Source organism: Malaclemys terrapin, chromosome 24, assembly GCF_027887155.1.
Source record: "Malaclemys terrapin pileata isolate rMalTer1 chromosome 24, rMalTer1.hap1, whole genome shotgun sequence".
NCBI lineage: Eukaryota > Metazoa > Chordata > Testudines > Emydidae > Malaclemys > Malaclemys terrapin.
In genome coordinates, this window is record NC_071528.1 from 3,209,502 (window position 1) to 3,222,624 (window position 13,123).

Sequence of the window (13,123 nt, forward strand, 5' to 3'; positions counted from 1 at the left end):
GCCTCTGCCAAGGAGAGGCCTGTTATGATTACTGGACCTTAAAATTTACCCCCGTTTTGTAAGCTCAAATGTAAAAAGTATGTGCAAGTTTGTAAAATGTCACAATAACTTCACTTTTTGCCTTCTTGAAAATTAACCATAAAAAATAGGTTGAGTTGTTTTCCATAATAAATGCTATAAATAAGTGCAATAAAACAGACAAAAAAATTAAATTAGTCCAAACAAAAAGGGCATGCTAATATGGTTCAAGAACTGTTAAAATCTTGCTTGGTAAAACACAGAAAATGTGGGGTGGATGTTAGGCCTAATTTGTAAAAATAAAAATAAAAATGAGGGGATAAACTATGCCACCCACTTATTCCTTTTGGGGGGCTTTTAAAGAGACTTTAAAGTGCTCTCCCTCCCAACGCATTCCAGCTCATCTCACCTTCCCTGGCCCCAAGACAGAAGAAGAGCAAATGGAAAGACTGTCTTCCTGAGAGGAAGGCCTCTTGTTCAAGGAACTTTGTTTTTCACTTGAGAAAATCATTATATTATTCCGACATCCAGACTTCGGCCCATCAGTGGGAATAGCTAATTGCCAGCACCGTAAAGGCATGCAAGATACTGTTCTGCCTCCCTTTCTTTTGGGTTGCTTTCTGTTCCCCCTTCCTTCCTCCTGTTCTATATCTCACTCTCTCAGCTTTTCATCAAATCCTAAAACCAACTGCACTGCATCGGCACAGCGAGATGACATGACCACAACCCTATCCTGTTTAAGGAGAACTCAACCAGACAACATCCAGATTGTGAACCAGGGTCCAAGCAACAGGTGCTTTGATAGACCTGCCAGCCAAAGCAGCCATTCATAAGTGACCAGCCATGCAGTGTTCCGAAGATATTAACAAAAGCTGTATCTCCCCCACCTTTTCTATCCTCTCTCTCCTCCACCTTGCCACTGTTACTCCTGGGGGAATTCTGCATCACTGCGTGTGCACAGAATTCATGTCCCCCAGATTGCTTTGCTTCCCTGCAGAAAAATGACTTCTGATGGGGAAGCCGCAAGACCTGTCACATGCCCCTCCCCAGCAGTATAGGCAGGTTGATTTGGGCGCCCGGAGCAGCCAGTAGAGATATAAATCACCGCCAAGGGAGTGAAGGGGCTCGGCAGTTGTGTGTGTGAGACACACACACTGTTCTTCTCGCTCACTATTGCGGCAAGTTCCGCATGGAGGGGCAAGACTTCGGGGTGTTTCTGAGGAGGTAGGCATGGTTCAGGCTCCGTCCCCTCAGGCAGAGAAGAATGTAGCAGCCTGCCTGCTTAGTGAATTGTTCCCATTGTCTCTGTGAATTCCCCCAGAAGTATAAAACAGATGTAAAATTTTTAAGGCTCCTTCACATTGCCAGAGTGGTATAAAGGACAGTATGGCCTTAGAAATGCTTATGGTGCTTTAGTGATTAGAACTGGTCTACATTTTTGGACTGAAAAAATCTCCTATCAAACTGTGCTCCATGAACTGTTTGGTACTGACCTTTCTGGAGATGATCAGTAGCCAATATAAATTGTGAGTTTGATTCCTCAGTCCTCACTTGCTCTTCAGCTGCCTATGATGTAACACTGAGCATATGGCTGCATATATTTGTTGAGTAATAACTAGAAATAAACAGTCCAACCTAGCTACAATACTATTGGGTAATGGGGTTTGGAAGTTTCCTCCAGTGCTCCCCACTCCCATTCTCCATCCATTGTACTGTAGTTTAAATAAATTACTGAAATAATTGAAACCAGAGTGATTATATTGCGTTATTTTGACAAATAAAATATGCAGAATTTTAAAATAGTGTGTACAGAATTTTTAATTTTTTGGTGCAGAATTCCACCAGGAGCACACTGTCTGTTAGGGCAGGAGAAATGAACACCCTCTGCACATCAGAGCTGACAGTAAAATTAAACCTTTCCTTTTAATCAAAAAAGGTTGTTCCAAAAAAATCAGACTGATACTTTGCTTCCAAAGGGAGAGAGACTTCAAAGGTTTTGATTGATTATACAAAACAATCACTCAATTTCAATATACATGCTTGTTTTAATTTCCTGTTTTCTTATGTTTAATCAATAAACTTTCAACTGTAAAGTAAGTGATTTTGGCTATTTGCCAAGAAATTAAGTAAACCATGGTCTCTGTAAAAAAGATCTTTGTATCATTGTTTTAATATTGAACAGTGAAAGTTTGTCACCTTTAACTTTTTTAATCCTTGAAATTAATACAACATTAAATGTCTCAGATCTCAAACAGTTAATACAAACTGGCAACTGGATTGCTTGGCAAACTGAATGGTTTCATAATTGAATGTGAAAAGTAAGAAAATAAAAATTAGTTCAAAGCATGCAAAACCATTTGTTTCACTCAGTGTTACAGGATTTTATTTGTGTTTCAGACATGTTATCCGATTGCCTTGTTTTAATTGTGTTTTAATTTATATTCTAGTTTTTCCTTCCACGATCTCTGGTTTTTATTTTTGCATTTTAATTCTGGCCCTGGTTATCTCCTGTTTGGTTGTTTAGGGTCTCTTAGTACTTGTGAGTTAAAATGTTTCCCAAAAAGATCCCTTGAAAGAACAATGTTGGTAATGGAACTTCTCCCATTGCCCCCAGGTGCCACGCCTTTAGATAATTCCAGGAGCTTTAGTTCCAATGAAGCAGTCCCCCATGAATTAACTATCATAAAGGATTTTTTAGAAAAAAAGATGGAGATTCTAGCTTGGATGTATGAGATCATTCCAAGAAATATACATTCTTTTGAGGTATGGCTCAAGCATAAAAGGAAGTTTGCAGCAGGAGATTTAATTGAAAGGAACTACTGTATGCATATTTGGAAAAGTACAGGTTGTGTAAGAAAGAGAAACATCTAATTTCTGTTTTAACAATATTGTCTGGAAATACCTGTTTTATTAATTTGAAGTAAAGATCAGATACAATCTGTGTCCAGAGTTGAATGGTTTGTTGGGAAAAACATTGCAGGTTCTGAGGAAATGTGGGTACATTGCAAACAGACTTATAAAGGATGTCACAAGCAAGAGATAGAGAAATGAATTCTATGAGAAATATTCTCAAATAGGTACAGAAGGGCCTAGTTTAAAAAAAAAAGTATATTAACTTAGAATCTAAAAAGAACATGTTTAAAAGTGAGAGAAAAAAGTATTTTATCTGGAAAAGAATTGGAGTATCAAACTGCAATTCAGGAACATGATGAGTTGCTACAAAACATCGCAGTCAAGGAATCAAACTATTTAAGCTTAATAAAGGAAAGAGAAACATCAATTAGCGTAACTGCAATTGGAAATAGAAAACAGAGTGCCGAGATTAAATTAATCAGTAAAGAAAATGCAATAATTAAAAGAGTAGAAGCAAGGGAAAAAATTAACTGGTACTAAAAAGAAATTGCAGAATACTTTGCATGCTCAAGTGAGACTAAGAGGACAGCTAAGAAATTTAAGAAGGAAGTTACTTTTAAAAGTACAGTGCTGCAAGAACAAGGTAACATTGTTAAAGTTCAGCAAAAATTTGAATTTATTTCACCCTTTACATCCTCCTAAAATTGTAACCTGGGAGGTTACAGAACGGATGACATCTTTAACAGAGTGTCAGCAGAGTTTTAAATTAATGTTGTTTGCTTGCAGGAGAGAATACTATATCTTCAAAAACTCCTTAACAGCTCGACAAATGGCTTATAATTAAGGCTATGATTATGTCACAGAAGTCACGAAATCCATGACTTCCAGAGAACTCCATAACATTTTCTGCTTCAGACTCAGGGCCACAGGGCTGAAGCTGTCAGCCAGGAGGCCCTAGAGCTCTCAGCTGCAGGGGCCCCCACAGCTCCCAGCCCTGAAACTCCCAGCCACGGGACTCCTAGTTCCCAGCTGCCACAGGGAGCTCCCAGCTGCGGGGGGTAGCCCCCAGAACTCCCAAATGGTGCCAACGGAGGGGGGACCCCGAAGTTCCAAGTGGCGGCTAGGGCCCTGCAGCTCCCAGCCACCAATCCTGGAGCTCTGGCCTCCGCGGGCAACAGGGTCCCTGCTGGATCCCCCATTCTGTCACAGCTATTTTTAGTAAAACTCACGGACAGCTCATGGGCGTCCATGAATTTTTGTTTATTGCCTGTGACCTGTCCGTAACTTTTACTAAAAATAACCGCGGCAAAATCTTAGCCTTACTTATAATATTAAATAGGAAGGACAAAATATTTCTAAGTATATAAGAAATTAAGGCAAGCCTATTTTCTGCAGGACAAACATCCTCAGGGTGAGCAGTGTAATTTTTAGGTGCTTTTTATCAGGGGATTAAATTCTCCAATACAGAGTCCTCTGCTTGGATGGGTAAAACCCTACGACAAACTCAACACATGAAATCCTGAAGCAGGCTAGAGAGCTGTGTGAAACCATCTAAGTAAACTAACCAACAGAATAAAGGGAAGGAGACTGCTCAACTCCACTGTAAAATACACCAATCGCTTCCCAATAGCTGGGAAAAGAATAAGCACTAACTAAAATAAGCAAACTGAACAAAAAGATTTCTGTTGTGGAAAACACAGGACCTGGCCTTTTTCCTGCTCTACCCCTCTTTTTTTCCTCCTTTACTTCCATCCAGGATAAAACACAATTCTGCCCAACCAAACTAATTCTGACTCTCACCTCGGGTTCCACAAAAGAAATGCCTATGAGGGAATAGTGGTACACAAAAAGTTAAAGAAAATAACTTGGTAACAGAAAAAAAGAATTATTTAATCTAACAATCCAAGGTAATAGCCTATAAGCACTATTAGACTGTGGAGCTGAAGAATGTTTAATGAGTTCCTTTGTTTTCAATGCCACTGCAAAATCCTTGACTCCTAATACACCACTCCAGAAAAGGAAATGTACATTGTATTAAAATTTTGCGTGACAATCAAGTTTTCAATTACATTTGTTTGTGATTTAATGTTGTGTTTTCAGGAGTTCAAAGTCTCTCACCCCTTTTATGTCTTTAAAGGTTCTAGAGACAGCATTGTTGTGGGGACAAGTTTCTTTACCCACTTTAAAGCACAAGTGGATTGGGAAGACAGGGTTTTACAATTAAAAGTAAAACCTTCTTCCTATAGAAACAAAAATGGTTTTAAGTCCATTTGATAAGCCAGACATAAACGTTTAAAAAATGTCTGTCAAGGAAGGAGGAATTTTACCTCCCCAACCAGAGAGGAGAAAGTGTATCCAAAAAGTAAAAGAAATAACTGAATTCTCTCATATAAACTTGCCTCTCCCCCCACAACTGTTCATCACTCCTCTTTTCCATAACCCCTCCCCTGCTCCACCCTTGACCAACCTCATCTCCCAGCCAACCCTTCTTCTTGCAGTCTGTTCAAGGACAAATTTGTTCAGAGTAAAAACAACGTGTAAACTGCAGTTTTTGTATTTTGACAAGAAGTAATTCAGAAGTTTTTCTCTCTCCTTCCTAAAAATTCTTTAATAAATAAGAAAATGTATAAACAGTTATACAGAAGTGACCCAAATTTCTGCCTGGTTAGGAAAGGGTTTTCTTTCATAATCTATTTGGGAAAGCTCAAAATTTTCAGGTTTTGGGAGTAATTTGCTACCCATTCAAGTAGGGGTCACAAAATTCACCCACCGCTCTGGTCTGAGACCTACCATGTATGTAGGAATAGATACTGGTACAAACAGCTACAGTTTTGGGTTTTAAACACACCCAGATTTTCATCTATTTGGAACACAATCCTGTGTCCTTGAAGCCCAAAGACCTGTTAAAATCTGGTCAAACAATTCCTGAGGCATTGTATGTAATTGATTCCTTTTTTTTTTTATAGAAATTCCACCTTTTGTAGAGAATTTCCCTGTAAACGTGGTAATTCAGAAAGGACAAGTGTGAAATTACCCTATGGATTACTTCCATCCACGCAACATTTCCAGAAAATTGGTCCAATGTTAGCTAAAGTTGTTCATCTCTTGGATTTTAAGGAGGGTAATTCCTACCTTTGTTTTAGTGCATAATCCATTGTCTAAAACTATTAAAATGTAATTTAGGTACTGGAAAGGACAGGACGTAATCCTGCCAGTCACCACAATTGGGAAAGTCCCAAAATTAAACTCTAAAAATCTGAATAAAGAGGGTATGTTGTATACTGTACCTACCACTCTTTAAACTTGGGATTTATTCTAGAAGGTTATAAAATTCGTTCTACACCTGGCTAATTGTATAGCAAGAACTGGTGTTATATAAAGAAATCACTAACAAAATCCTGTTTAATTCTCATAAAATATCAGTTCAACAATCTCACATACAGAGTAAAGTTGAAGAGAAAACAAATTCCTCCCCCAGAACCTGCAAATGACTTTCCAAAATAGGTAAAGAAAATGACATGGAAAAAAATTTTTGGATTCCCTGATGCAGAGGAGAATTACAAAAAAATGACGTTCTCTGCATAATGCACCACTGTGACCAATTCTAAAACAAGTCTCATTGATAGAGGTTAACAATTGATTATAGACAACTAAATAAAAGCTCCTAAACAGGTGGCCCATGCAATGTAGAAATCAAAATTTAGCCATGCTAAGTGGGAAAAAACATTTTACACCCCTTTTGATGTGGTGAAAGGATTTGGACCCTGGACATGGTCCCATGGTCAAACATGTGGACAAGGGGGATCCAGTGGACATAGTGTACTTAGATTTCCAGAAAGCCTTTGACAAGGTCCCTCACCAAAGGCTCTTATGTAAATTAAGTTGTTATAGGATAAGAGGGAAGATCCTTTCATGGATTGAGAACTGGTTAAAAGACAGGGAACAAAGGGTAGGAATAAATGGTAATTCTCAGAATGGAGAGGGGTAACTAATGGTGTTCCCCAAGGGTCAGTCCTAGGACCAATCCTATTCAATTTATTCATAAATGATCTGGAGAAAGGGGTAAACAGTGAGGTGGCAAAGTTTGTAGATGATACTAAACTGCTCAAGATAGTTAAGACCAAAGCAGACTGTGAAGAACTTCAAAAAGATCTCACAAAACTAAGTGATTGGGCAAGAAAATGGCAAATTAAATTTAATGTGGATAAATGTAAAGTAATGCACATTGGAAAAAATAACCCCAACTATACATACAATATGATGGAGGCTAATTTAGCTACAACTAATCTGGAAAGAGATCTTGGCATCATCGTGGATAGTTCTCTGAAGACATCCATGCAGTGTGAAGCAGCAGTCAAAAAAGCAAACAGGATGTTAGGAATCATTAAAAAAGGGATAGAGAATAAGCTGGAGAATATCTTATTGCCCTTATATAAATCCATGGTATGCCCACATCTTGAATACTGCGTACAGATGTGGTCTCATCTCAAAAAAGATATAGTGACATTAGAAAAGGTTCAGAGAAGGGCAACTAAAATGATTAGGGGTTTGGAACGGGTCCCATATGAGGAGAGATTAAGAGGCTAGGACTTTTCAGGTTGGAAAAGAGGAGCGTAAGGGGGGATGTGATAGAGGTATATAAAATCATGAGTGGTGTGAAGAAAGTGAATAAGCAAAAGTTATTTACTTGTTCCCATAATATAAGAACTAGGGGCCACCAAATGAAATTAATGGGCAGCAGGTTTAAAACAAATAAAAGGAAGGTCTTCTTCACATAGTTCACAGTCAACCTGTGGAACTCCTTGCCTGAGGAGGTTGTGAAGGCTAGGACTATAACAGGGTTTAACAGAGAACTAGATAAATTCATGAAGGTTAAGTCCATTAATGGCTATTAGCCAGGATGGGTAAGGAATGGTATCCTTAGCCTCTGTTTGTCAGAGGGTGCAGATGGATGGCAGGAGAGAGATCACTTGATCTTTACTTGTTACGTGCACTCCCTCTGGGACACCTGGCATTGGTCAATGTTGGTAGGCAGGATACTGGGCTGGATGGACCTTTGGTCTGACCCAGTATGGCCGTTCTTATGTTCTTAATAAGAAAACTAAGATGCTAATAAAGAATTTAAGAAACAAACCAGTACCAGCTTTAAAAATTAAAAAAGCAATTGAATTCCAATATACTGAATTCCAACATTTTAAAATGATCAAAAAAACACTAGGTCAAGCTACTACCAAAAAAATCAAGCTCTATACAACAACTGTAACCTATAGGCTAGGAAACGTAACACCAATTTATGAAAAGAAAGAAAAATTGGAAGTTATCTTTATTGTCAATGTACCTCATGTCAAAGTTAAAAATATTTACTCCCTCCAAGTAGTTCACAAAGTGATGGTGTAGCAAAGTTCTGTGGACATTAAGATGGTTACTCCAGACTTGGTTGCCTACTGTAAAAATGTAACCACCATACAGAACTATCTAGTTTCTGATCTAAAAATTATAAATGGATAAATCCAGTAAACTAAATACATAAAGGTAATCCATTTGTAAAAAAAACCTGTGGTCTCAACACTCAAGAAACCAAAGAAATGTTGGCCGGACAGAAATGATAGATGGAGTTCCAGTGGGAGCTGTGGAGCCGGCACTGGGGGAGTGGGGGCAGCATGCAGCGCGTCCCTGATTGCTCCTCCACCCGGGAGCTGGGGCACACCGAGGCTTGGGGCTTCTGGCCCATGGCGCGGAGACTTGCCGTGGGCCAGATTAAATTAAGCAGTGGGCCGGAGGTTCCCAACCCCTGGTCTAACTAATCACTATATTTGGGGTTGGGAAGAAATTTTCCACCAGGACAGACTAGCTGAGACACTGGGTTTTTTTTGCCTTCCTCAGAAGCATGGGGCATGGGCCACTTGCTAGTTTGAAGTAGAGTAAATGGTCCATTCTCTGTAACTTGAAGATGTTAAATCAAGATTTGAGGACTTCAATAACTCAACCAGAGGTTATGGCCTACTCCAGGGGTGGATGGGTGAGGTTCTGTGGTCAACCTCTGCGATGTGCAAGTCAGACTAGATAATTGTGATGGTTCCTCCCTGACCGGAATGTGAACCATGGTCCAAGGAATAGGTGCTGTGGTCGACCTGCCTGCCAAAGCATCCATTTGTAACTGACCAGCACTCCAGTATTCCAAAATCATCATCAAAAGTCATATTTCCCCCACCTTTTCCAGTCTCTCTATTCCAAACTGTGCGTGTCTTAAAAAATAGAGGTAAAATAAGTTATAATAGAAGCCCCTTTACAAATCAGAACTAAAAGTAAAATTAACCCCTTTCTTTTCATCAAAAATGTTGTTCTAAAAATAAGACTAGTATCTTGTCTCCAAGAATTTAAAGGTTTTGTTTGTTTTGCACAATCACAATTTCCGTTTCAATATAAACGTGTTTTAATTTCTTGTTCTTTCTTCTATTTAATCAGTAAACTTTACACTTTAAAATAAGGCCCGGTCTACATTAAGAATTTACACTGATATAGCTATATCTCTCAAAGGTATGAAAAATCCACACCCTGAGAAACATAGCTATATCAACTTAACCCCCCGTGCACACACAGCGTTAGGTCGACAGAAGAATTTTAAGATGCCTCTTGGGGAGGTGGATTACCTATGTGGATGGGAGGGATTCTCCCATTGGCATAGGTAGTGTCTACACTAAAGCATTATAGTGGCACAGCCACAATGGTGCAGGTGCACCACTGTAGTGTTTTAAGTGTAGACAAGCCCTAAATGCTTTTGGGTGTTTGCCAAAAAAACAAAAACCAAGGTCTCAAAAAACAAAAAAAGACCTCTTTGTATGTATCAATATTTCATGTTGAATAGTAAAAGAGTTTATTACATCTTTAATACTATAGACCACACCCTGCTCCCAATGAAGTCAACAGGAATTTTGCCATTGACTTCAATGGAAGCAGGACCAGGTCCTAAGTTTGGCCATTGTAGCCATCACAGAAGAGTGATGGACACGAGCACACATAAAATTCAGTATACAGTAAGACTATCAAATCCTGCAAAATGACTGCTTGCCTGGAAGGGATGGCCTGGTAGCCTGCTTTGGAGAAAAACAGCAGGCAGGTCTGAAAAGGGAGTTTCTTACTGCAGCAGATGTAGCTAACAGGCTTCATTATAGAAATGCCACTGTATAATATCTGCTACTGCAGCTGAAGCTGACCTTTAGCAGATGACGTCTTATTAGGAACACAAACACAAAAATTGGCATGACTGATGAGATCAACGATCCAGCTCGCCTAGTACCCTGTCCAACAGCCGCTAGGATCAGATGCTTCTCTATTTGCAATACACCTGTAATGAGAAATTTTTTCCAACCCAGTCAGTCAGTGGTTAGCTTATAGACTCAGACTTTAAGGCCAGAAGGGACCACCATGATCATCTAGTCTGGCCTCCTGCCCATTGCAGGACACAGAACCTCACCTACCCTGAAATAGACCCCTACCTCTGTCTGAGTTACTGAACTCCTCAAATCATGATTTAAAGACTTCAGGTTACAGAGAATCCACCGCTAACGTTTATGCCATGACACAGGAGTATTTACATCCCTTCTAGGAAAAAAAAAAAAAGAGGGGCCCTGCCTGGTGCTGAAGTAAGGTTCAGTGGTAGGTGGGACAAAGTGAGGCTTTTCTGTAATATTTTTATGGAGCTGGTGTGTGCCTCGGTTGCCCTGTCCTTTGCATTGCTACCCTGTGGGGGGGGGGGGGAGTGTTTAAGTCTGCTCTCAGAGCAACGCAGGACATGAGGTGTTGATGTTGCTTTTTTGTCTGAGCTGTAATGAAACTGATCCAGATCAACAGAGGGCCCAGAGGAATAACGAAAAGCCCCAATGACTCAACAATCGACACTCAACACCGGGAAGCTCCAGCAGACGGGGTTGTGAACATAGGATGGCTTTGCCTGGAGACAAAAGATTGGGAGGTAACCAGCAGGTCAGGAAGAAAGAGAGCCCGAGATGGAATCCACTACAGCTTGGCTGGGGTTTGTGCTGGCTTGGCCAGATGGACTATGTTTTAACCTTCATTTCTTTATCCTAACCTAAGGACATCCAATGTTGTGTTCCAGTTGACTAATAATGCTTACTCTGTTTTTAAAACACAGCTTGGTGTCACTGCAGATACTTGCTGAGGTGCATTAATCCTTGCAGAGCGTACAAGCATCTGACGAGGAGTCTCATGCAGTGTGGACTCCCACCCCACAGCGAGAAGCAGGAGACCTGATGCTTAAGATTGTTCAGGGCTCTCAGATGTACACCATCCAATCCTGGTGATTTACAGCTCTAACTTATCAGTTTATTCCAGCACCTCCTAAGTACCTCCTGTATGTTAGAAGAGTTTTGCTCTCAAAACTACATTCACTTGAAGGTGAAAAAAGCAGCATAATGCTGAAGAGTGCAGCAGAATGACTTGACATTTACGGTTTGGGAGGGGTTTTTTTTGTTTTTTTTTTCCCCAAACAGCTTTCTTGTTAGTGAACGTGGTGCTGCATGGCAGGGCACCAAAGACGACATGTCACCTGCATGTGTACCTGAGAGATTGCTTTAAATGCTGTGGTCTTGCCCAGTTTCTCCCCTCCTTTGGTCACTGATTCTGCAGACTGCTTTGCTGTTTTGGCAGCTTCTTCCACACCTTCTTTTATCTTCCGACCAATATCACTCTTACTTACTTCGTCCAAACTCTGCAATAATATGGAAGGAAAATGATGTGAGAAACATGGATCATCACCTGGATTTGAAAGAGATTCCTCTTTTTGGCCTTTAGAGACTTCCCAAGTCACCACCAGGGAAAATCAGCAAGTTAGTAGCATGGTCAAGGTCTGTAGGACCAATAATTGATTTGTCTTAAGCAGTTACAGTTTCAACAAGCCGGACTTTTGTGCTGCAGTGTTAGCAGTAATCCCAGAGCTGTGCTGTGATCATTGGTGATGAAAATATTTTTGGCCAGATATAGAACTACATATGTTGGACTGGCAATTATTTATACACAGTGAATGCCACTTAACAGCAACCTCTTGGTTCCAGCAAAAAGTTGCTATTATCCAAAAATTGCCAATAAGTGGAAGGTAGGTTTGCGGGGCTGCAGTCAGGGAAAGAATCTTTGGGACACAGCAAGCCCATGGCCCCTTGTGCCAGGGCAGGACACCTCCTGGACAGCACAGGGAGAGATTCTGTGCAGCCCTGGAGCCCCTGCTCCCTGTGGAAAACCCCAGTTTCACTCCAACAAAATAAGCTTTACATACACCTGCGAGTGCCTGGGGGGTGTGGTGCTACACACAGGCTGTGGCAGGCCAGAGGTTAAAACTTCTCCACAAACAGTTGATCACCATTTCACTCCGAACCAGCACAGCTGGCTTAGCAGGTGCTCTTTGTAGGGATGTCAGAGGCTTCACTGGCAGTGGGCAGCTGATTCTGGGATGGGTGGGAAGACAAACCCACACAGAAGGGGTTGCCAGGTGGACAGTACCACTAGGTGTTTTCCCCATCAGCCAGCCGTGCTCCCCTGCCCCCTCAGTCAGCACTCCTTGACTTCCTCTCTGCGCCCTGGTTGCCAGGGAGTTGCCATCGCAGCTGGGAGTGGGTAGGAGTGCACAGACCAGGCACCCCTGGCCCAGCAGCAGTGACAGCACAGACTCCTGCCTCCCCCATCCTTTCTGGGCCAGGCTGCTGGAGGCTCATTTCAGCTCTGCCAGCCCTTGGACGCTGGTGCCAGCGGCAGGGACCACCTTCACCACAGTTAGCGCCATGCGCCCAGGGACTCAACCATGAACAGCATCTCCCCACCTAAATGGCGCCCTCAGCCTTCTTTCCCCACCCTCCCTACCGGCTCGAGGCTTCCACAGCACCAAGAGGAGCTGTCACAGGATCCATCAGGAGGGTCCAGCAGGTAAAACAGGACCCGGGTGCTAGTCGACCCCCTCCAGAAACCCTGCTTCCTCCACCCACTCTGTACCCTTCCTCCCTGCTGCCTCAAAGCTTCCTGCCGGTCTACGGTGCTGAGAGCAGCCGCCTTCCGTTCCAGTAGGTTGGGGACCCAGGTGCCAGCCACATGAGATGAACAGGCAGTCCTAGACTGCTGCATAGCCACACATGTGCACAGCTCAAGCACAACATTGCCCCTAGCCATGTTTCCCAAATGGGTACTTCCATGTTGGTACTGGTATCTGACTTGCCTATGCCCCAATGAAGACAAAGCCTTGAGGCAT

The 13,123-nt window shown here is 41.6% G+C and overlaps 1 protein-coding gene across 3 annotated transcripts in view; it reads right to left on the minus strand.

The window, feature by feature from the left end:
- The window catches only part of TIMM44 (translocase of inner mitochondrial membrane 44), a 60,393-nt gene that overhangs the window by 31,829 nt on the left and 15,441 nt on the right, over window positions 1–13,123 (minus strand). For all 3 annotated transcript variants that reach the window (XM_054013571.1, XM_054013574.1, XM_054013572.1), the window contains exon 5: window positions 11,450–11,599. In XM_054013571.1, coding sequence (XP_053869546.1) covers window positions 11,450–11,599 — 150 coding nt within the window. The remainder of the gene's footprint in view (window positions 1–11,449; window positions 11,600–13,123) is intronic.